Source organism: Eumetopias jubatus, unplaced genomic scaffold, assembly GCF_037043125.1.
Source record: "Eumetopias jubatus isolate StellerSeaLion01/CBP00866 unplaced genomic scaffold, mEumJub1_p1.0 scaffold_9, whole genome shotgun sequence".
Classification (NCBI taxonomy): domain Eukaryota; kingdom Metazoa; phylum Chordata; class Mammalia; order Carnivora; family Otariidae; genus Eumetopias; species Eumetopias jubatus.
Genome location: NW_028274815.1, coordinates 118,698,462 through 118,723,290, shown reverse-complemented (window position 1 = coordinate 118,723,290; position 24,829 = coordinate 118,698,462). Strand labels below are relative to the sequence as shown.

The 24,829-nt window shown below is 49.8% G+C and overlaps 1 protein-coding gene across 5 annotated transcripts; it reads right to left on the bottom strand.

Annotated features, from left to right (window-relative positions):
* Positions 1–310: 310 nt before the first annotated feature.
* Positions 311–24,375, bottom strand: MANBAL (mannosidase beta like). 5 transcript variants are annotated; one of them, XM_028118865.2, is made up of 4 exons: positions 24,325–24,375; positions 19,343–19,410; positions 14,170–14,378; positions 311–1,433 (listed from the first exon to the last, which is right to left on the bottom strand). In XM_028118865.2, the coding sequence occupies exons 3-4, from the start codon at positions 14,317–14,319 to the stop codon at positions 1,326–1,328; spliced, it is 258 nt and encodes an 85-aa protein (XP_027974666.1). In that variant the 5' UTR covers positions 14,320–14,378; positions 19,343–19,410; positions 24,325–24,375; the 3' UTR covers positions 311–1,325. The 5 variants fall into 5 exon arrangements, with proteins under 5 accessions (XP_027974666.1, XP_027974670.1, XP_027974667.1 ...); XM_028118869.2 differs by having other exon boundaries at positions 14,173–14,378; XM_028118866.2 differs by lacking the exon at positions 24,325–24,375 and adding an exon at positions 24,140–24,259.
* Between the last annotated feature and the right edge of the window lie 454 nt (positions 24,376–24,829).

The following is a 24,829-nucleotide window of genomic DNA, read 5'->3' as shown; positions in this document are numbered from 1 at the left end:
TTTCAAGCTGCTTGGAAGACAAGCAGCGTCTTCCTCTGGCAATGGGAACTGGGGAATGAGTGGGGCCCAGCCCCGGTGGAAACTCTCACACACGCATGGACGTTCACGAGTGTTTCCAATGACTAAGGGCCACATGAAGCAGTTGGCTGGACCCTTCCTGAAACCTATCCCGGAATGGCTCGGCCTGCAGCGCTGCTCTGACCACCCTCAGCCCTACTCTCCCCCTTCTCTGGGGGTGAGCCCCTTCCCCGCACCCAGGGCAGGGCCCCAGGCTCCCCTTTTCCCTCAGCAGCAGGGAGCACACAGGAGGTTCAGCATGTGAGGCAGTTTATTGACATTTACTTGCCCAGATGAACTTTTCCTCACTGTTTTAGGGCTGAAGGAACTGGTGGGGAGAGGGGAGGTGTATGGACGGAAGCCAAAAGGCTGAATGTGTCATGGTGGGCTGAAAAGTGGTCGGTCTGAGATGGAGAAGCCCCCCATTTCAGAGGCTAAGAAAGTCTGGGCCCAAGAACATGCACTCATACAGCCAAATCCCTTCTATCTGCCACGGGAGAAGCAGGCATAACCCTGGCCGGCTTTCCCGCAGGCTCTCCCGTCAGCGTCAGGCCTGGCCGTTGTGCCTGAGGGACCACCTACAGCACAGTGGCCATGGCATCTTGCCCTAAACACACAGGGCAGGCCTGGCCTGGCTCCATCCGTACAGCAGGGACAAAGGAGGCTGAGAGCAGATCTGCGGTGCTCGTCAGCCTGAGATCACGACTCTAACATGTAGTGTGAATCATTTTTTTTTCTTCTTTAAAGATTGTATTTATTTATTTGACACAGAGAGAGATCACAAGTAGGCAGAGTTGTAGGCAGAGGGAGAGGGAGAAGCAGGCTCCCTGCCAAGCAAGGAGCCCGATGCAGGACTCGATCCCAGGACCCTGCGACATGATCTGAGCCGAAGGCAGACGCTTAATCAACTGAGCCACTCAGGCGCCCTAAAATGTAGTGTGAATCCACAAGTGGGGGCCTGAAGGCCAGACACAATGATGAAGTATGGAAATGTCATTCTGAGCTGACCCAACTTCTGAACCAACAGACTTCTTACCCAGCCTCTGCACACAGGGTGTCTTAGTCCCCTTGGCTCCACACGGTCCCGGAAGCAGAAGGAAGAGGAAGTGGTGGGCTGCCCAGCTGGGGCCTGGGGACTGTCATGATTGTCCAGATCTCTGTGGTCAGAGAGCGGCCCAGCCACTTCAGCCCTGACCCTGGGACGACTGAGGGAACAGGACGTTGCCCCCAAAGGCCCCCGCCCGGCCGCCTGGCTCTGCAGGCCTCTTCTACCGCTTCTTCTTGGCCTCCTTCTTGGGCCTCTTGCTGGCAGAAAGAGCAATAGCCTTGGGTTTCCTCGTCACCTCCACACTTCTGGGCTCAGAGGGCTCTGCCTCCTGCATGGCAAGAGAAAGGAGAGTCCTGTTTAGACGAGTCCAGCCTGACACCAGCAAGAAAGAGATCGTTGTCTGAAGGGGGCTTTGCAAACTAAAGCCCACGGAACCACCACTGCTGGGACCCGGGAGCCTTGGGTGGGCGGGGCTGCCCCCAGGGCAGTTCCCAGTGAAGAAGAGGCCCCAAGGAAGGAGGCAACCTTTGGAGCGGGTGGGGGGATGGATGGATGGGTGGATGTAGGCCTCTCCACATGCCAGCCAAGTGACCGGTGGGCAACTCACTTCCCCTTCCCACGTTTTGGTTTACCCACCTGTGAAACGGTAACAGTGATGTGCGCCGGGGCAAGTATGGCATGGAAAGTGCCCAGCGGCTGTGGCCGCACCCCGTGGCAGGCTGCTCGCCCTGCGCAGGTACGAGGCAGAGCGCGGGCGAGGAGCCGGCTGTGGGGCAGACCCACCGTGGCTCGCTCCCCCTCTGGCCCTGCTGTCTTCTTTCTCCCATTCAACCCACAGCATGCCAGGGCCGGGAGGGGTGGAGAGCGCTGGCCCGCAGCTGGGCAACCACTGCCTTGTGTTCTGTGGGGCCCGGCGGAGGTGCCCCGTGGGGGAGGGTGGAGGGCAGCCTTGGGGCAGAACTCCAGACTTTCCCTACAACCTGGGCAGCCCTGGTTTTTCTATGTGTCCTGTTCCCTGTAAGATTTGGTTTATGTAAAGGCTCTGCTGTTTTAAAAAACAGGTTTAAAACCACAGCCCCAGGCTCACGTCAGAGAAGAATCTGGAGGGGACTCAGTCCGGTGAAGTGTTCCCTGACCCCGGGGAATAAGTCCCACCGTGCCTTGGTCAGGCAGGATGTTAGTGAGGCGTGACCGGCCTGGAGAACAATGACCACGGCCCCCGAGCCTCCTCCGGCCCTCAGGTGGACTTCACTTGGCCTAAAGTGTTTATTTTTAAAAATCTGAGCTAACTGGTAGCTTTCCCATTCAATGGAGACTCCCAGCTTTTCTTGAAAATGTGAAACGCCTGGCAACGGCAGCCCCTTTATTCAGGTGCCCACACTCCCACAGCCCCAGCACTAGGGTCAGGAAATGTGTCTCGGTACCTGTGTTTTTATTAAAAATGGGAAAATAAAAAGCAGACAAAGAATACTAAGAAGGAGCATACTTCTGGAAGAGAAAAACACTTCCTCGGTTGAACTGGCCGACTCCCAGCTTCCCGCTTGCTTTGCTTTCTCTCCTTCCCTGGCCCTGCACCTCAAGCCCTCGGGCTGGCAGGAGAGCTGTGACCCTGGGTGGGGAGGGGCAGTCCACACCTATGTGGGGCCTACTCCAGTTGTCTGTCAGCTCCCTCTTATCAGCCATCCTTCCCTCCACCCCCCCTGCCAGCCCGCCTGCTGAGACATCAGTAAAGACCCAGCCCAGTCCCAGGTACCCCTGTGTGAGCTTCCTAAGATAACAAGGGGGCGGGCCCCTCCCCTAGCCAGGTCTCTGATGGCAGCACTGGACTCCCCCAGCCTGTCAACTTGGGCCGACACTGTAATGTAACTTGGCCAAAAAAAAAAAGAAAGAAAGAAAGAAAGCCCATTAGAAAGACAAACAAAACAGAACCTCAGAGGAGCCAGTGTGTCAAGTGCACAGGCTGAGCAGCCCCCCAACGCCACCCCGCACCCCCCCGACAGAGCACAGCGGGCCAGGGCGGCGGGGGAAGGCTACTGTTTAAGGCAAACCCCACAGGGCACAGTCTCTGGAGACCCTGGAAGCTGGAAACTGTCCCCAGTCAGTGCCTACGAGGCCAGTGCAAACCGCTCAGTCCCTGAGTGCCTGAGACAAACAGGCCCTGACAAGATGAATGGTTTCTGCACAGGGAACATGCCAAGCCTGCCAGGATCTCTGGAGCTCCCGACCCTCTAAACTCAAAGCTGGGTGCCCCCTCCAGTTTCAGTGGGGCCCAGGTCAGAATCCACAGGGACGGTGACACCCGCCTGCCAGCCCCAGAGCCTCCCTCATCCCACAGACCCTCTCTTAGGTGCCTTATCCATTCTGGTACCTCCCCGACCTCTCTCCTGAGCAGACGTTTTCCTGACCCAACTATCTGTGTGATGGCTGGGACCGGCGCCCCCCCGCCCCCGGGGAACGTCCAACCGCACTGTCCCAGACCCAGCACAGTCCCTTCTCTAGCAGGCCAGGTCCTCCTCCCCGCCTGAAGGCAGAGCCACCACAGCCCCAGTGACCCCACCCGTCTCTCCTCCCAACGGGCCAATCAGTCACGGCGTCCTGGGGATTCAACCCTCTTTAACTCTCGACTTGGTCACGCTCTCCAGCACCGAAGTCCCTACGTCAGTTCCTCCACTGCTAACTGACCTCCCTGCTCTACGCCACGCCTTGTGCAGATCCCCCCACCTTAAACCTTCTAGGGGCTTTCCATCTCCCACAGCTTCATGCCCCACATTCAGGAAGGCACCTAAGGAGGCCACATCTCCAGCTTCTTCTGGGCTCTTCTCCAGACCCCACACTGGGTCAGCTGCCAGGGCTTCTGCTGGTCACCCCTAACAAGAGGAGCACCCTTCTTGGCCACGCGGCAAACCCCTCCCCTGTGGTCTGGCCCAGCTAAGAATGCACTCCTACTCACTGTCTAGTCTTCCTTCTCTGCTCCTCTACCTCCAGCAAGGCACATCCCTTCCTCCACCCCTACCCCCTGGTACTGAGGAACCACATGGTGCCACATTACACGTTACCACAGTTACACATTCTCCTGTTGGTTTTCCCTACTAGCTTGTGAACTCCTTGAGACAGCTTCAATTATGAATGAATGAATGAATGAATGAATGAATGAATATGGAAGATCAGGCAAGATCTCCCATAACCATGGAAACTTCACTCTTGTTTATCATCATGGAAACAGAACACTTAAGGGCACCTGGCTGGCACAGTCGGTGGATCGTGTACTCTGATCTCGGGGTCATGAGTTCGAGCCCCACGATGGGTGGAGAGATGACTTAAATAAATATTTACAATATATATATAACACTTAGGACCAGGTCTCCCTTTTCCCATGGGCACAGAGGACGCAAGGAGATGTCAAACCCAATACACATTCCCTAAAGTACGGCTAGGCGTAGCCTACCAGAGCCACGACGCCTGTATTTACAACGTACCAGGCCCTGGGCTATGTGGTGTGGACACGCCTTATTTTAGCCTCGCAAAGTGCCATGCTGAGTCCCACCAGAAAGACGAAAGAAGAAACACTCGGAGAGATGATGTGACTTGCCTAAGGTGTCCACAGTTGGTGAGCAGCAGCGCCAGGACGGGAACTGCAGCTCTTAATGGTCACAGGGTAGAGTCTGTCCCAGGTGTCCTGGGGACCTCAGGGCTGTAGACCGAGAACCCGAGTTAACTGTGAAACCCACCCTCTACTTAGCAGCACCTGGAACCACAGGCTGCACAGGTGATAGGGGAACAAGAAGAGCCCGTTCCGGATTCTGCCGATGGGTCATTAGGACCGCTTGTTTGTAACTGCAGTTCCGACGGGAGTCAGGGGAGCGGCTTGGTGCTCCCCACGCCGGGCTTTGTTTTTTACAGCGGGTGTGTGTTCATATTACAGTCACCGAGTCATCTGAACATACTATCTTGTCTCCTCCTTACCCCAGACCTCCTCCTCCCTTCCCCACCTCAGTTTCTGGCCCCATCATCACTCACCCAGTTACCCAAGCTCGAAACCTCCAAGTCATTTTTGAGTTCTCGCCATTCCCTCGTGCCCCCATATCCAATGTGCCCCAGGTCCTGCGCATTCTCCTCTCCAAGGGGCTCTCAACTCCGCCTGGCCCCTCTGGACACACACTGCTGCACCAGGCCAGACCCCACAGCCCCCTGCCTGCCCCCTTGCTGGGTCAGCCTCCCCCACATTCTCCTCGCCACCTGCCCCAACGCTTTCAGTCTATTCTAAAACAACAGTCTGGACCATGTCTGTCTGCTGCTTTAAATGTGTTTCTGGTCCCCCCTTCGTAGGAGACAAATTTCTAAGAGCCTCCCTGTGGCCTTCAAGGCCACTCCACTCCGGCGCTGGCCCTGCCTCCTGGCTCGCCGCCCCCCATGCAGCCTACTGTCCTGCCCGGCTACCAGCCCGCCAACTACTGCCCACACGCTCTGTTCCCTTTCCTGCTCTGCTGAGGTTCCCAGCCCTCCCACCTATCTGTGTGCATGCAGGGGATGCAGTTCTGTGCCAGGTGCCACGGGGTAATGAAGAGAAGACACACTTAGCGATGTGCACCAAACATCCACTCACTGAGCCTGCATCACCCTAACAAGCCAGCCACTGTGAGCCCAATTTACAAGCAAGGAAACTGAGGCTCACTGAGTCTCAGTGACTGGTCCAACGGGGCACAGCCGAGTTTCCAAGCTACAGGGAAGCAAAAGCAGCTCTTATGCACATGATTCAGATGCTGGGGTCCTAGCCACGAAGAGCTGTAGCTCCAAATTCTTAGCCAGCAAGAACGACTCTGAATGAATGGCTGGCTTTTAATTTCTCCTCAAATGCGTGCTGCTGGGACAAGCTAGGCAGACTCCAAGCACTACAGCCCCACCTTCAAATCTGGGAACTCCGAGCCTCCTCTGAAGCAAGTTTTAAGTTTCCTCGACAATCACGCTGTCGGGAGTAAAAGAAAACCTCCCCCGCCAGGTGGCTGCTGGCTCTGCGGAGGCACCAGTCCTCTGTGGACACAGGCCTCATCAATAATGAAGCAGTTCCACAGCTGCTTACGAGGCCAGAAAATTGCTGCTATTCATCAGATTCAAATAATCGAATCTGTGCCACAATGCAGCAAATCCCTTCCAGCAGGGAAAGCACTCAGAATTTTATGATTTCCACTATACAGTTCAGTGTGGTTTCAGTCCGATAAATCAGAACAAAGCATCACTCCACACAGACCGAAAACCATTCTTTCCTCTCAAGCGGTCCAGGGAAAGAAAACCACTGTGCTACATGCGTGTATCCTCACGCACCCGCTCTCACTTGATCCCCAGGAACTCTGGGCTGGGAATGCACGCTGTCCCTCTAACAGCTCAGGACACAGGCTTAAGGACGTGAAGGGTGGGCCACACTCAGACCAGGTGTGCCCAATGCTGATGCTCCCGCTCGTCCTACTGCGCAATCTTGGCCCAGGCCCTGGGCAGGGTGGGGGCTGAGAAGACCTTGCAGGGGTGGAGCCAGCAGTGCCCTTGAGAGGAGGCTAGGACTAACTGGAACAGGGAGTGGGGGAGGCCGCCCACAGGGGCTCAGCGAGGCGAACGAAGACACAGTGTCCAGGATGCGCCTGGCAGGCCAGGAGAACGGTGATTACAGAGAACAGCCTTGGAGCTTATTCCAGACACAATTCAGCACAACTGCAGGCCCTTCCCACTGGCTGGTCTGTGGCTCTTTGTGTGTCCAGCTGTCCCTCCCATGAGACGGTACACATCTCAAAACCATGTTTATACCGTCACCCTGCCCACCACACAACAATCTCTCCAGAAGGGCTCGTTAAGTAAAAAACACCCTACCGCCCAATTCAGCTGCAAACTGCTCCTAAGCTTAAAAAAATACAGGGCAGAAACTGCAAAGTTAGTTCTCCGAGGCTGTCTCCTAAGGTGTTGAGAATAGGTATAATATACACTTGCCCGAGTTAATGACTTACTCTGGCAGCCTCAGACAGAACTTTTCAACAGGGTCCTGAACTTCTAGGCCACTGCCGGGAAGAATCCATCCTTTTCAGGGCTCCAAAACTACAGAGCTTTCTAGCTGACAGTGAAGGCATCACACTGAAAGGCCACCATTCTTGCTGTCAATTCTGGTGAGTTCTCCAGTGGATCACAATGCTGCACATCAGTTGTCTCTGTCTGCCCAACCCCCCTTTCCATGGCAGCTCTGCCCTTTCTCGATCCCATGTGGTTCTAGGGGGCACTCTCAGTCCCTGTGGCCACAGGCGTGGCCAATTAACTGTGGCCTGGACAGAAATGGTACCCACTGCCCCTTCCCACCTATGGGGCAAGGTGCAAGCAAGTGGCCAAGCCAGAGCCAAGGACAGACCTTCCATGAGACCTGGAAAGTGAGCACAAGCAGAGAGACGGCTTCTCTCGCTTGTAAATAATGAGTGGTAAGGCAGCAGACGGGGGCGGCTGTGGCCATCTCCCAGCCACGTCGCGAGGGCCTACAAATGAGGCCAACACTCGCAGGAGAGCCAGGAGATGGAGACAGAGCCCTGAAGACCTTTGAAGCCTCTGAGCCCAGCTGAGCCTTGAAATTCCCAGTTCTAAGAACCAATACAGTCTCTTTCCAGAGAAAGTGCTGGAGGTGAGTTTCTGAGAACTTTCAACAGAAAGAGTCCCCGTCCCTGCAAGAAGAGACTGTGGCGGCCCACACAGAGACAGCAGAGTGCAAGCGAAGGTGCCGGCCTAGGGGCTGGCAGCAGCCGCGGAGATGTGACATATACATGTGAAGAGATGGGGACAGTCAGCACCCGAGCTCCAGGCGAGTCTATGAGTCACTGCCAGATGAACCACTACTATCTGCTTCGTGAGTCGCTGAACTAAAAGTCAACACCCACTTGGTTAGGGTTAACTGGATCAACCTTCTGTGTAGAAACATCCAAGAGGCTGGGAGTCAGCTCCAGCGAGCTTTTGGGAGATGGGGAGAGGGGCTCCCTACCTATATTTCCTCCTTACCCACTCCTTAAACTCCTGGAATTTGGCTCCCACCTCATTAAAGCACCACACCCCACTCTCAGAACAGCTATAGCCTATCTTCCCAGAAAGTACGCCTGAGCATAAAGACCACATTTTGTTCACAGTTTCGGGGAGCTTCTGGAGCCTATCCAGGGACCCCCTAAGGATCCAGGAACTCTATGGAAGCCAAACTCTGGAGGGGAGCAGCCTTTCCTCAGTTGCTCTGTAGCTCTTGCTGCCCCATGTCTGGGGGGACCGGGATGGACAGGTGCTCTCCTCGAACGACGGCGGTCTTCTGGGAGACCGCAGGCCCCTCTGCCCACTGCTCTGCCCTGTCTTCTGAGAGAGCCACCAGAATGGAGACCCCAGCTCCGTCTGCACAGCACTCCTGCTCCTTTGGGATGTGGCCTGCCCCTCCCACCACACGGACCCTAGCTGTCCCAAGCTGGGTCAGCTACAGTTCCTTTCCTGGGGATTCTGGAACTGGAACCAAGCAAGAAGGCAGCCTCCAGACACTGCAGCTGAAAGACATAAACTCTAGAAGCTGTCAGTGGCCATGTTCATCTCACCACAGGGACAGCGAGCAGAGGAAGCAGGGCCCTGGTGAGAGAAGTGAAAGACAGGAGACAGACAGGGAGGGAAGACCGAGGGGATGCAGATGGTGAATGACAGGGTCCTGGTTCCCACCCCTTCCCGAGGCCCAGCTGCAACCCTGCTCTGGGATGGCACCTGCATCTTTTCAGTATATCCACACTGCACAGAAACTACTTCAAGCAGGTCGGGAAAGCCCGAGGTTCAGGCCTTTCCTGAATCTTAATTTCCCTGAAAAAGCTCAGCAACTCACTCTTGAAACTCTAGGGTTTCAAGTAGTAATGCCATGTGGATAAAATACCCCCCAGGTCTCTATCCCAACTTCTCACTGGCTCTTTCTTTCCCACTTGGATGCCTTGCTAGTATTTCAAACTTAACACTTAACATGTAGAACTGAACACCTCCTACCCTCCCAAGATTGGTCTGTGCTTCAGGGAAAGAGTCTAAGACTAGACCAGTGGCTGCATAACAGAATCACCTGGGCACTTCAAGTAAATACTGATGTGGGCTACAGTGAACAACAGAATCAGAATCTCCATGGGTGCAGCCCAGGCCTTTGAAACCCCCCCTGGGCAGGTGCCACTGGAGAATGGTGGACCAGCCCAAGGACTCCCTAGGCGCTTGCTCACAGCAGACATTAATGATCACTCACTTTACCTGGAGCCTAGAGGCAGGCCCAGAATCCATCCATGATGGCCACCCCACAATCCATCAGACTTGGCATGAGAGATGACATGCATGTGCCCTCTTGGACTAGAGAGAAATGGGGTAGGATCTACTCTCTTATTTTAGAATCCAGCCTATGAGAAAATGCTTAGAGTAAGTGCAGCCCAGGCCTCAATCAGGCTCACACAAATGTTTGTTTTCTCAGGTCTTGGTTTAATGAGGTGTCGACGAGAACACGTTCTCATTTGGCTTAAGACTGGAAGGACTTTAGTTTTGATTTAGCAAACTGGCTCTTGCTCGCACTACGGAAAGAAGGGGGTGGGGTGGGAAGCATTTGTATGTGTTCCTTTTTTCTTCCCTGATTACCCCCAAAAGAGCTTTCAAATAATCTGCTAAGTATTGAAGTACTGAAGTCATAAACTAGTCGCAAAAAATCGGCTTACTGGAACAACAGGAAAGACATTCTTTTGCTTTTCAAAGGCTTTCCCATCATCTAGAGCCAAAAATATTATCTTCTGACCCAAGAAGCCACTAATAAACCTTGTTTCTATAGGCCAAGCAAGAGGGATGATTTTGCCCTAAGCCAAAGGGCAAAGAGAGCAAGACTGTTCTCTGGGTCCTCCCACCCCCACTTCTACCCTCTCCCACCTCCTGGCACCCTCCACTCCCCTCCTGCCCTCGGGCTTCCCCGGGGTCCCCACCAGCTATCCCCACAGGCACTCTTCCTCCCTAAGAGCTCCCTGGCCCCAAGTAAAATCCCCTTCTTTTCTCCAGCCCCATCCAAATTCCAAATCCCAGCTAGCTGCAGGCTCTACCTCTGAGCACCGTCTCAGCACTCACCCGCCCTTTGTGAGGCGGTTTGTGCACAGAGCACCGTGCTCCCTTCCATCTATTTGGGAGTGTGGGGGGTAAGAGGAGGCTGCCTTCTGGGGGCACACGGAGGAAAGCCTGCAGTAGAACCCCTGCATAACTGGGGGCCATCTGTTGGCCTGATGCACAGATAAAGTTTAATTACCAGTACTGTATTTTTTGTTACTGATCCACTGAAAAGCTTAAAAAAAAAAAAAAAGGCTAAAAACAGTAAGCTTCAGTTATGAAGACAATTCACTTATGTGAGCCTTAGTCCCGTAAACTGCAAGATAAATTAAAATGAGATGGTATGTACTATATTTATATTTCAAAAGACGAGGCTGTTGTCCCAAATTAACCTCTAAATGGTAGAGCGGGAGAGTGGGGGGAGCAGGCATACAGCTAAGCCCTTTGTCAACTCCCTGCCTCAACAGGCCTCAACCCACTGTGCCACTAAGAACCTCAAAGAGGGGCGCCTGGGTGGCTCAGTCGGTTAGGCGTCTGCCTTCAGTTCCAGTCATGGCCCCGGGGTCCTGGGATCGAGCCCCGCATCCTTCTTCTCCCCTGCTCATGCTCTCTCTCCACAAAAATAAATAAAATCTTAAAAAAAAAACCAACCTCAAAGAGATGAGTAAAAGGCACCCCCTCTTCCTTGTTTGCTAAACTGACCCAAGCCTCTGTGACCAGCTAGAAGGGTTAAGAACACTACAGGAGGTGAGGAGCAGCTCTCCAAAAGGCCACACACCTCTGACTCTACATCTCTGCCTGTAAAATAAAAACATTCATCACCTCCCTCCCTCGGGACTCCTAGCAGGCTTCATCGGTGGCCAATGGCAGTAAAAATGTTTGTTATTTATAATACCCAATAGCATGCCGTGTCTGCGAGGACAGAGCCCCAGAGCACAGGGATTACGTTTTTAGAGTGTGATACAATTGTGGGTGGAAAAACTCCAATCGTGACCTCCTTCTCAAAACACCAGAGTAAGAAACGGAGATGGACAGGACCCTCAGAGGCCATGAGTCCGTCCATGTTCACCAAGGCTTCCCATGCCTTCAGTGGCTGTGCCTTCCCCCCGCCCTGACCCCTAAATGCTGGAGCTCCTCGGGGCTGCAGCCCAGGTCCTCTGCTCATCTCAGCCCACGTTCTCGCCCTGAAGACCTAGTCCTTGCCTGGCTTCAATTACATCTCAGCTCCCTCATGTTGATCAGCACTCAGCCCAGACCCTCCTCTTGCTAGAGACCTGTGGATCCAACTGCTTACTTGGCAGAACCACCTGGATATCTTAAAGGCACCCGTTAAAAACTGAACTCAGCACACTTCTTCCCCAGCCCCACCCCAAGCTGGTCCTTCGCCAGGGCTCTCCATTGCATCAGTAAACGGCCATGAGCCTCCCAGCCACATGAGCAGGATCTCTGGGACATAGTCATCTCCAAGAAAAATGGATCTCCAGAATATACCATATGTTGTTAAGGGAAAAAAGAAACAATGTGAAACTGCATTTAATAGTGTGCCATCTTTTATGTATCAAAGGGGAGAATATTTATATATAGACATATGTATGTGTATCCACACCACACACACATATGCATTTGCTTATGTTTTTTTTTTTAATTTTTTAAAAAATGTATTTATTTGACACACAGAGGGAGAGAGAGAGCACAATCAGGGAGAGCAGCAGAGAGGGACAGGGAGAAGCAATGTGGGGCTCGGTCCCAGCACCCCGGGATCATGACCTGAGCTGAAGGCAGACGCTTAACCGACTGAGCCACCCAGGCGCCCCTGCTTATGTTTTCAAAAAGAAACAAAAGAAGAATAAATCAAAATAATAAAAATTATTACCTATGGAGGAAGGAAGGGAAGAGAGTGGAGAATATTGAGGTTAAAGGAGACTTTCAATTGTATCTTGTATCATTTTGACTTTGGGAGAAATACTGTACATAAACATTTAATGTAATTTTTTAATTAAATTAAAATGGGAAAAAAAATCCCTAAAATTCCAAAAAAAGTTGAAGCAAATTAGCCTAACTGTATATCACAATGAGAGTATAACTATATGAAGACAAGAATTACTAAACCCAGTACTCTGACCATACATCCCTACTGGGATATATTCTAAAGCCAGAAAGAACCCCAAAGAAATCTTATATTTCATTCTGAGTCTTAATGTTAGTAGTAAAAAACAAGGTAGTTATTTTTAAATTATAATAAATATATTGTAAGTGTGTGCAACAGAGTCAACATAAAGAAAACCTGCTGTCTTTAGAAAGCCTGGCTGGCACCTGGGAAATTGGATTTTGGGTGGTTTCCACAATTCCCAGAACTGGTAAGAGTGACTCACTGTACCTAAATCAAACAATATGGTTTATGCCGAATACCTACGTTCCTTCTGGAAGTCTGGAATTCTGGTCCATAAGCAGAGGGTGTTTATGTGACCCGTCTCCAAGAGAAGTCCTAGGCAATGAGTCTTAAATGAACTTCCCTGGTAACAATATTTCACACAATGTGATGAGGCTCCCCTTGAAACCATTTGAGCATAAAAAAACCTAAAAACTTATCAAATATATTAAAATGTATGTTCAAGGGGCGCCTGGGTGGCGCAGTCGGTTAAGCATCGCACTCTTGGTTTCAGCTCAGGTCATTATCTCAGGGTGGTGAGATCGAGCCCTGTGTCATGCTCTGTGTTCACGGTGGATTCTGCTTAAGACTCTCTCTCCCTCTGCCCCTCCCTCCCATCTCTCTCAAATAAATAAATCTTTAAAAATATATATATATATAAATAAAAATACAAATATAATGTTCAAAATGATGTGAAAATCAAAGCTTCATTGGCCGAGATTGGAGGTTGCTAGAGTCCAAACTCACTGCTCTGAAAATTAATAAAGGGAAAGAACCAAGCATTCATCCAGCCTTTACTATGATATGAAGAGCATTTCAGAATAACCATACAGGTAATGAGGAAAAGGTCTTCTTCATTGAAGAATTCCAGCCAATAAATGCACAAGGAAATAATGGAGCTCAGCAATGGATTCTGAAAACACTTAGGTGAAAGACTGGTGGGGATTTTTCAATAGAAGGATCAGCTAACACCACCTGAACGCACTGATCAATCGGAATCTCTAAATGTGTGACAGGCAAACACCACATGCTCATCGATGACATGTAACAGGAAGTCCACAGCACCAGCTAGGAGGTGTTCTCACCAAGTAACCTGATCTGAGTTCACTCAAGCATCTAGATTGAACTTGCTACTCATAGGAAATACAGGGAAGAGAGAAACGGGTTAAATGACACTGCACAGAGGCAATCAGCTAAATCCTGGAGGTGGATACTGTAGATGACAATGACCCGCTTTCTCCAACAAAACAGTGTCATGAGAAAAGGGAGGGTGGGGGAGAGAGGGTGGTGGAAGGAGGGAGTATGCTACAGAATAAAAAGACCTATAGAATAAAGTCAATACAACAAAAAGCCAATCTGATCCTGTCAGTGTCTTACTTAAAACCCTCCGGGCCCCACCCACGCCTCTCATCATGTCCCTCTGTGCACTGGCCACGGTCATCGTCGTTCAGTGACTTGAACTAGACTAGAGTCCTTGCAAATGCAATTCCCCTGCCCCAGGGAAGACCAGATCCTCCCCCTGGATATGCACCCTCACAGTGCTCTGGGCTTCTCATGGAAACATCCACAGGTGTCCTTTCTGCCCCTCTCTCAAGGACTAGAAGCTGCATGAGGACGGACACCACAAATTGCTGCAGACTGACATGTAGCAGGCAGTAAATAAAAATCTCCTTAACACGTGTGAAGAAATAAAGTACTGGTCACATGGTTCAAAGCCACTAGGCGGGAATCTGGCAGAGTCCTAACTGATTTTCTCTGCCATGGTATCTGTTTTTAAGACCTAGAACCCAGTCTGAGGAGAAGAGGCTCACAGGGAAGGACTCACCACCTCGTGGGACTTGGGAACAGGTAGGATGATGGCCAGCACACAGATGAGCTGGAACATGGCCCCCAGGAAGAGTCCGTACCGCAGCAGGTTCTCCAGGAAAGTAGGCTCAGGCACCTCGGGAGGTGAGAAGTCCAGGTCGGAGGCCATGGCCTCGGCCACCTGCTGCCTGTGGTCTCCTCTGAGTCACCACTCTCCAGAGCCAACTTCTAAACACAAAGGTTAAGTGTCACGTTTCTACAACTGACTTTTATCCACTGGCACAAACACATGCATACTCACGAGAATATATAAAGCGGTCACGGTGAGATGTTAGCAGCACGTAAGCCTGAGCGGAAGATACATGGACAGTCACTGGACTATTCTTTCAACTTTTTTGAATATTTGAATTTTTTCCAAATACAAAGCTAGGGAAAATAAGTAAAGGCAAAGACTTCAACAAAAATCTCTAATCGACATACATTTGAAGGTCTGATACCTTTCAGGTTTTGTTCATTTATTCATCCAGTTATTCATTCAACACATACCTGCTGAACACCAAGCACTGGAGAGAGAGCAAAAGAGACAAACCCCTGCTCTCTTGGGGCCTACATCTCAGGGCAGAGGCCGACAGCACAGCCGGACGTGCTGTCCCAGCTGGTGACAACGGCGCTGAACAAAACTTGCGAAGGGCACTGTTTTATTTTGTACGGGGTGACAGACAGGAGGGGCTCGCTGAACTGAGTGGCAGAGATATGAAGTGTGAGAGTGAGCCACTGGAACATCCGAGCGAGGCATTTCCAGGCAGAGAGAAAAGCAAGCGTAGAGGCCTTGGGGCAGGGAAATGAGGCCAAAATGGCCAGAGGAGAGCGCTCAAGGAGGGAAGACCAGGGAGAAGTGCAGGCTGACCCCACTAGGACCCTGACATTTCTGGATTGACTGAAGCCACTGAGGATTTTGAGCAGAGGAGTGACATTATCTGATTTACATTTTGATTGGTGGGGAGAGGGGCTGCAGGGTAGAAAAGGGAGGCTGGTGAGGAGGCCACTGCCAGTAACCCAAGTAAGAGATGCTGGGGGCAGTGGTAGCCAGTGGTGGCAGGTCCAGCTTCAGCCAGCCTGTCCTTTCACCAGGGCCCCCACTCCTAATACCCTGGCCAAGCTGAAAGGACTGCCTGTAGTTCTCCAAGAGCATGGGCTCTTTCAAAATCCTGGGCCTCTGCCCAGGCTGCACACTCTGCCAAGAGTGCCCTTTTCCGTTCTGACCACTTGGTGAAGCCCCCATTCTACCTCCAAGGCTGAGCTCAAGTGTCACCTCCCCAACATGCCTTCCTTATTGCTGTCTCCTACCCTGGTATGACTGAACGACTTCCCTTCTACCACGGCACCCACAAGGGGCTTCCTTCCGCCCACCGCAGCAAGAACGGGGCAAACTGACTTTGGAATCAGGCCCACCTGACTCCAAAGCCCTCTGTGTTTTCAGAGATCTGCGCCACAATGCAATTTCTGGCTAAATCTGAGCTGTCCAATATGGTGGCCATGAGCCACTTGCGGTTCTCGAGAGGTGAAATACAGCTGGTCCAAACCGAGATGGCTGTTAAGTCAAATACACACTCAAGTTAGGACATAGCAGGAACATAAACATGTAAAGTATCCCATTAATGATGTTTTTATATCGATTACATGTTGAAATGATATGCTGGATTAAATTGTGTTATTAATTTCACCTGATCTTAAAAAAAAATTGGAGGATTTACTTTCTGATTTCAAAATTTACTAGAAAGCTACAGTAAGCAAAACAGTGTGGTACTGGGATAAGGATACAGATGAATGGAATAGAGCGCTCAGAAATAAATCCTCACATAGGTAGTCAACTGATTTTCAAACAAGGGTGCCAGCATCATTCAATGGGGGAAGAACAGTCTTTTCAACACATGGTGCTGGGAAAACCTGCAGATCTACGTGCAAAATAATGAGGCTGGAACCTCACACCACATACAAAAATGAACTCAAAAATGAATCAAAGCTCTAAACTGGAGAGACCACACTATAAAACTCCTAGAAGAAAACATAGGAGAAAATCTTCATGAAATTGGATTTGGCAATGATTTCTTAGACGTGACACCAAAAGCAAAGGCAACAAAGTAAAAAATAAATTGGACATCATCAGAATGAATTTAAAAATTGGTACATCAAAGACACTATCAAGGGAGTAAAAACACAAACTGGAAAACTGGTTGTTTCTCAAGAAGTTAAACACAGAATTACCATATGATCCAGCAACTGCACTCCTAGGATATACCCTAAATAACTAAAAGCAGAGGCTCGAACAGATACCTGTACACCAGTGTTCAGAGGTGCATTCACAACAGTCAAAAAATGGCACCAACCAAGAGCCCATCAACAGATGAACAGATCAACAAGATGTGGTACATACGTACAAAGGAATACTATTCAGCTATTAAAAGGAGTGAAATTCTGACACCTGCTACAACATGGATGAACCTTGAAGACATGATGCTAAGCGAAATAAGCCAGACACAAAAGGGCAAATGTTGTATGCTGCCACTTGTAAGAGGTACCTCTATTAGTCAAATTTATAGAGCCAGAAACTTGATATAGGTTAGCAGGGGCTGGGGGAGGGGACTGGGGACTTAGTGTTTAATGGGGGACTTTCAGTTTGGGACGCTGAAAGACTTCTAGAAATAGACAGTAATGGTGGTTAGACACCACTGTGAACGCCACTGAACGACACACTTAAAAAATGGTTAAAATGAGGGCGCCCAGGGGTGCCTGGGTGGCTCAGTTGGTTGAGCGACTGCCTTCGGCTCAGGTCATGATCTCAGGGTCCTGGGATCGAACCCCGCATCGGGCTCCCTGCTCGGCGGGAAGGCTGCTTCTCCCTCTCCTACTCCCCCTGCTTGTGTTCCCTCTCTCGCTCTCTCTCTGTCAAACAGGTAAAATCTTTAAAAAAAAAAAATAGTAACGTGATGAATAATTAAAAAAAAAAAAAATGAGGGCGCCTGGGTGGCTCAGATGGTTAAGCGTCTGCCTTCAGCTCAGGTCATGATCCTGGAGTCCTGGGATGGAGTCCCGCATCAGGCTCCCTGCTCCTTGGGAGCCTGCTTCTCCCTCTGCTTCTCTCTCTCTCTCTCTCTCTTCCTGTCTCTCATGAATAAATACATAAAACCTTTAAAAAAAATTGTTAAAATGAAAGGAAAAAAATGGTTAAAATGGTAAATTTTATGTTATGTATATTTTACAATTTAAAAAATTTCCCTTTTTCTTTTTACTTTTTATTTTTTTAAAGATTTTATTTATTTATTTGAGAGAGAGAGAGAGAGAGAGAGCACATGAGAGGGGGGAGGGTCAGAGGGAGAAGCAGATTCCCCGCTGAGCAGGGAGCCCGACGCAGGACTCGATCCAGGGACTCCAGGATCATGACCTGAGCCGAAGGCAGTCGCTCAACCAACTGAGCCACCCAGGCATCCTTCTTTTTACTTTTTAAATGTGGCTACTAGAGAATGTAAAATTACACACTTGGCCTGCATTGTATTCCTATGGCACAGGCTTGGGCCAAAGAGAATGTTCTAAGACCTTCCTCCACGGTGGCACTGCAGTTTCGTTGCTTTGCACCATCATCAGAAGAGGGACTAAAGGGTAGCAAAACAACCTTCTCAGTAAACAGAGTGGGACTTATGCAAAGGTGTACTGTGTCCCTTTTGACCTGGGCACTTGGGAAGGTCACACCCCTGTGCCAGCAGGGTGTCCACTTTCACATAGCTTCTGCTTTCTCTGGGAGCCACCTTCAAAGCCTGGGCCCCCTTTTGAAAAAAAAAAAAAAAAAAAAAACCTCAGAGCTGGCAGATCTTCATCCTCCCAGGAAGGATTTGACTTCTGGAAAGAACCCAACATCCTCTGAATCCAAGTGTGGTGGATCAGGTGGGGCCACGAGCTCAGGAATACCATTTTTGGTCAAATACAAGGTATGACGACACTCAGGCACAGGCAGATTGTTTGGGGTGGCTCATGAACTGGCCCCGAAGTGAATTCCAGGACGGCCACGGGAACAGCTTTTCTGGAAGAAACGTGCCGTCCTGCCAGGGCACCAGCATGTGAACACCAAGGTGGAAGCAAGCGTTCTCAGTTCTTCACAGTGGCAGCTAACAAAGTATACATTTTTATTTATTTATTTATTTGCAGATTTTATTTGAGAGAGAGCATGAGCAGGCGAAGGAGCAGAGGGAGAGGCAGACTCCGCACCGAGTGCAGAGCCCAAGGCGGGGCTTGATCCCACGGCCCCAAGATCACTACCTGAGCCCAAATCAAGAGTCAGAGGCTTAACCGACTGAGCCACGCAGTCGCCCCTAAAGTCTACATTTTTAAAAATGCCCTTGGTCCCAAGCTTTATGCTTAAGACTGTAACAAGCCTACTGAACTTATCAATACTTAGATTAACTAGTGTTACCAATAGCAACACTGTTATGAATACTTGGAATACAATAAAAAGATGGGGCCTGAGGGTGGGGGGCAAAAAGCCTGACTCAGCAATTAGCTATACTTTGGGCCCATCTCTTGACCTCCTGGAGACTTGATGTTCTCATGAACCAAACAACAATAATATTTATTCAAAGCTATAATGCATTTAGGCTTTTTTTTTTAATGGCAATAAGGCCATATATAACAAGAGCCATAAAAGTGATTATATCCTTTGACTGAATAACTCACTTCCTAGAATTTACAGTAAGGAAACAATTCAAAACAAAAAAGGCTTCAGGTACAAAAAAGTTCACAGCAGCGCTATTCATGATACTGAAAAACAGGAAGCAACTAAAGTATCCAACAATAAAGAAGCAGTTAACCCAATTACGGCACATCGTGGCATATTCCCCCTTCACTAAAATGGCAAATATAAACAACGCATATCAGGTCAGTGGAAAGTCTTTGCAAAGTAACGTTCACTGAAAAGAGACAACAATTTGTATGAACACTGTGACTGCAACCATGTATAAACTTGATTTCATTGGCCGAAGAGCCAAACAGGCTAGGAAGATGTGAATTGTCACCGTAATCGTCACCGTTCAAGCGAGGACTCCCATACTGGACAGCACAGGTGTTACAGGGGAGTGGTTGGGAAAAGGTTCTGGAAAACACAAAATGCCCTACAAAGATTGTGTATGCTTTACGACTCTTACCTAGTTTTCTCTGCACCCCTGCGCTTGACTTCCCAGCCTTCCTGCCAGTGTTTCTGGGTCTTCAATTCCTGAGTACAGAAGTCACATGAGTCCTACTCATCCTTCAGATCTCAAGTAGGAGGCAGTTGCCCTCAGACTCCCTGTGCGAGGCTGCACCCCCCCACCCCCCACCATGGCTGCAGCAGCAGCAAGGAACAAATCATTTGCCAGATGTGCACCACACCTCACAGTGAGTATCTCATTCACTTCGCAACAACCTGGGGAGGCAGGTATTACTAATGAGGAGGAAGAAACTGAGGCTTGGAGAGGTTACGCGGCCTGCTCAGGGACTACATGGCTGATGAGAGGAAAAGACAGGCTTCAAACTGGCTGGCTCCTCCATAGCCTGAGCTCTTTCCCACTAGGTCAATGGTTTTCAAAGTGCAGGGCTGTGACCCATCAGTGAGCCATGGAAACCACTTAGGGGGCTGCAAGCAGCAGTTTTTCCTTTTAACTTCATTAGCCAACACTTGATTTAACTAAATAAATGACAATAGAAAATATTACATTAGTGGGGCACCTGGATGGCTCAGTCGGTTAAGCATCCGACTTTTGATTTCAGTTCAGGTCATGAGCTCAGGGAAGTGAGATGGAGCCCCACATCGGGCTCTGGGCTCTGAACGCAGAGCCTGCTTAAGGATTTTCTCTCCCCCTCTCTCTGCCCCTGCCCTCCCCCCCACCCACTTGCTCACAAGCTCACTCTCTCTCTTAAAAAAGAAAGAGAGGGAGGGAGGGAAGGAAAAGAAGGAAAGGAAGGAAGGAAAAATAATCACATTAGTAAGGGTCAGTATTGTATCCTGAAGCTTTTTTTCAGTTACATCCATTTACATCCAAGTATGTGTGTTCTGGGCCAAAATTCAAAACATATTTCTTATTATTTTGAGAAATAAGGAGTCTGGAGTCTAATGTTTTTTACTTGCTCCAATATAAGGCCCTGGACAGCAGGGGCCCTGGGCCCACCCTGAGTTTGTTCCAGGGCCTGACTCAAATATTTGGTGAATGATGAAGCCTATGCCTGTTTCCCACCTGGAAAGCAAGAGCAGATGCCTCAACCAACTGCCTCATTTAACAATGAGGGGGTAGGAGTGGAGAAGCACGGGGCTTGCTTAGGCTTTCCCAGTGAGTCAGGGCAGAGCTGACTGTCCTGCGGTGTCTCTAGCCCTGCGGTGCGCCAGACTTGCTTTAAGAACAGGAGCAGAGGGCGCCTGGGTGGCTCAGATGGTTAAGCGTCTGCCTTCGGCTCAGGTCATGATCCCAGGGTCCTGGGATCGAGTCCCGCATCGGGCTCCCTGCTCAGTGCAGAGCCTGCTTCTCCCTCTCCCTCTGCCATTCCCTCTGCTGTGCTCTTCTCTCTAACTCTCTTGTCAAATAAATAAATAAAACCTTTAAAAAAAAAAAAAAGAACAGGAGCAGAGGTTTTTATATGTTGGGGAAATCTCATACCCCTACCAGAATTTAATAAAAACCACTTACTCATCTATTACCAAACATGACAAATAATTTCATAAGGTTACTAAAACCCCTGAGGCTCATCCCTGAATGCCAGACACTAGTGGTCTGAGACATTCATTCATGGGGCACATATTGAGCACCTACTGTGCGTCAAGTATTATTCTAACTCCCACCATGGAATTTTCATTCAAATGGAGGCACTCACACATATACAAATGGAATATAATGTCAGAGCTGAGTATTATGAGAAAATATAAAGAGGGAGTACAATTTTATATGAGGTGGTGAGGGGAGGGCCTCTCTGAGAAGGTGACGTTTCAGCAGAGGCAAAACGAAAGGACAGGAACATCATTTAAATATAGGCTGGAGTACCCGAGGTTGGAGGAACGGCGGGGGTAAGGTCCTGAGGCAGGAATGAGCTTTATGATCAAGGAGAACAGGAGAGTGAGCAAGCTGTGTAGGGCCAGACTGGCCATTATAAGGCCTTTGGCTTCTCCCCTAAGTAAAAGGGGAGCCACTTAAAGGTACTTAGCAAAGATGGCAAGGTCTGACTCATTTTACAATGGTTCCTCTGGGGCGCCTGGGTGGCTCAGTCATTAAGTGTCTGCCTTCCGCTCAGGTCATGGTCCCAGGGTCCTGGGATCGAGCCCCGCATCGGGCTCCCTGCTCGGCGGGAAGCCTGCTTCTCCCTCTGCCTGCCACTCCCCTTGCTTGTGCTCCCGCTCTCTCTTAAATAAATGAATAAAATCTTTAAAAAATAAAAATAAAATAGTCCCTCTGGCTGCCACTGTGTTGAGAACAGACTGCAGGGGGACAAGAGTGGGAACGCTGAGACCAGTCAGGAGGCTGCTGTGAAACAGTCCAGAAGACGTGCCTCCACTGGGGCAGCAGCAGTGGGGGTGATAAGCTCTGGGGTTATGGATATAGTTTGCAGAGAGAGCCAATGGCATTGCTGAGGTAAAATCTGAAAGAACTAAGTTAAAAATAATCCCTGAAGGGTGCCTGGGTGGCTCAGTTGGTTAAGCGACTGCCTTCGGCTCAGGTCATGATCCTGGAGTCCCGGGATCGAGTCCCGCATCGGGCTCCCTGCTCAGCGGGGAGTCTGCTTCTCCCTCTGACCCTCTTCCCTCTCATGCTCTCTATCTCTCATTCTCTCTCTCTCAAATAAATAAATAAAATCTTTAAAAAAAATAATAATAATCCCTGAAGGTGAAACTATTCTGTATGATACTGGAATGGTGAGTAACAAGACATTAAGGATTTGTTAAAACCCACAGAACTTCCCAGCACAAAGAGTAAACTTTAATGTATGCAAATGTTTAAAAAAAATCATTTAGGAGGTCAGGGTATCCCAGAATGGAACACAGAATGTGACATTCTGAATCTAAACGTATTACAAATGTATTAAAACAACTTTACTGCAAGGGTAGGGGGAATCAGGTGCAGACCTCAGTAACTTTGGAAATGAGTAGTCTGTAGGACTTAAGGTAAAAGGAACTGCATATGTACAGTATTCTCTAGTTGATAAAGTTACTTCCCACAGGCGGCAGACGTTAACAATTCTGAAACCACTATATACATATCCTGAAATTGAACAGCTGAGTAAATTGATGGTAGATGGTGGGAGCTAGATTAGTCACAGATGGAGTGGGAGGTTACAGATAAGCCAGAGGAGACTAGAAAGATCCATGTGGAACTGATGAGAGTTGCAGACACGAACTCAGATTTAGCTTAATATAGATACACGTAGCTACACAAAGAAATATTTATAGATATGTATGTATATATATAGATTAGTATACACACTTCTGTCTCTTACACTGAGGGTCTAGAAACATGGGCATCCCCGTAGCAATGATCACACCTAACAACCAGGTCTTGGCATTTAGTACATTCTCCAATAAAAGGAAGCAAGTCTCCATGGAGAAATGTTTAATTCTAGGACTGAGGCATGAAATATACAGGATGAGCCTGGAACAGAAAGTGTTAACACACACACACTCGCTGGGGCATGTCAAAGGGATAGAGGAGAGCCCAATGACCTAAGCTGGAGCACTTTTTTTTTTTTTTAAGATTTTTATTTATTTGACAGAGAGAGAGACAGCTAGAGAGGGAACACAAGCAGGGGGAGTGGGAGAGGGAGAAGCAGGCTTCCCGCTGAGCAGGGAGCCCGTTGTGGGGCTCGATCCCAGAACCCTGGGATCATGACCCGAGCTGAAGGCAGACGCTTAACCAACTGAGCCACCCAGGCGCCCCTAATCTGCAGCACTTTGAGCAATAAAATATAGAATTACTGGATTAAAACCCAAAGTATGAAAATAAAGATCTGAGCCCCTACTGATATAAATAATTGAATAGGTAAATAAATGGGGGAGAGTTAACAAATTTCCCATGCAGAATTCCACATAATTTATGCAGATACTCCGCCTTTAAATGTGAATGAAGCATGATTCCACACTCTTAAGTGTGGGCTGTATGTAATGACTTTATTCCAAGACTACAGTATGGAAAAGGGGAGGAAGGGAAGTAAGTTTACAGTGGAAAAGCTGGACTACTTCAAGCTAGTGATCCAAGTTAACATCAAGTGACAACTTATATTGATAGTATGTGCCCTTGATGTGATGTGATGTGATGTGATGGCACTTTACCTCTGTGGTTTTCCTCCCCCAAACCCCTAACTCCCATCTAATCATGCGAAAAAAAACATCAGACAAATCTCAGTTGAGGATCATTTTACAAAATATTGGACCAGTAATACTCAAAACTGTCAAGTTGATCTAACAAGGAAAGTCTGGGAAACTAGCAGACCCCAAAGCAACCTAAGGAGACATGACGACTAAATGTAATACAGTACCCTGGACAGGATCGTGGAACAGAAAAAGGGCACTGGGGGAAACTGAGCCAAATGCGAATAAAGCATGGACTTTGGCTAATATTATCGATATTGGTTCATTACGTAAAACACGCACGGTGCACTTAACTAAGCGCTTTGCATACACCATCTCATTTCATCCTTAGATCAAGCCTATGTACCCATTTTACAGAGGAGGAAACTGAGAACCAGGGAGGTAACCAGAGAAGGCCTACCCACGATTACACAGTACTATGGGCCCCACTCAGGAGTCGAACTCCGGCCGGAATGACCCCGGAGGCCGGGCTCCTCCTAACACTCCGCCGGTGGCAGGAAAAGGCCAGATCCCGACAGCGAGCGCAGGGTTCAGGCCCGGGCTCCGAGCGAACACACTGGACGACACCGGGGCGAGGCCCTCCACCTCCCAGGGACTCAAATTCCCCTCTGCAACTAACTTCCTGACGAGCGCCTCGGGAAGTTATTCTCGTCCCGCGCAGGGCGTCCCCGGGGCCGGCCGAGCAGCGCCGCCCGGAGCAGCCGGGCCGCGGCGTCCGGGCCCAACCCCCTCTCCGTTCCCATCGCCCGGGCCACTCCGCCCCGCCCCGAAGCCCGAGCCTGGCCGCCGCGCCGCCGCACTCACCTCCCGCGCCGCCCGGCCGCTCCCCCGGAAGTGGTTCCGCGTGGCGGGTCCCGGAAGTGACGCCCCGTGCAACCAGCGGGCTCCGCTCCGCCCACCTTGCTAGGGTTCCGGCCTTTGTCCCAACTCTGGGAGTTTGAGCCGGAGGAGGATCCCTGGGGAAGCGAGATCCAGACCTCCCCGGTTCCTCTAAGGCCCTTTGTCCCTCAGCTCATTTCAGCAGGCATTTATAGACGTCTATAGGCGCTTTAATTCTATGCTAGACCCTGAGCTAGGAACCTGCAAAGAGGGGAGAGGAACAAGAATTCTTAGCAAACAGAAGCACGTTATTAGAATTCTTTCAAAACTTTGACCGAGGGCCGCCTGGCTGGCTCAGTCGGTAGAGCATGGGGCTCTTGATCTCGGGGTCATGAGTTGGAGCCCCACGTTGGGCATAGAATCTACTTGGAAAAAAAGAAAAAATTCACTGAGTACATCTTCTATCCCCTGTGCTGGTTACTGGAGATAC

Bases quoted from the DNA above. Each gene is read 5' to 3' on its own strand.
- MANBAL (XM_028118865.2), bottom strand. From the start codon at position 14,319: ATGGCCTCCGACCTGGACTTCTCACCTCCCGAGGTGCCTGAGCCTACT. The intron at 1,434-14,169 runs GTGAGTCCTTCC...CTTGCCATGCAG, and splicing joins TTCCCAAGTCCCACGAGGTG to GAGGCAGAGCCCTCTGAGCC.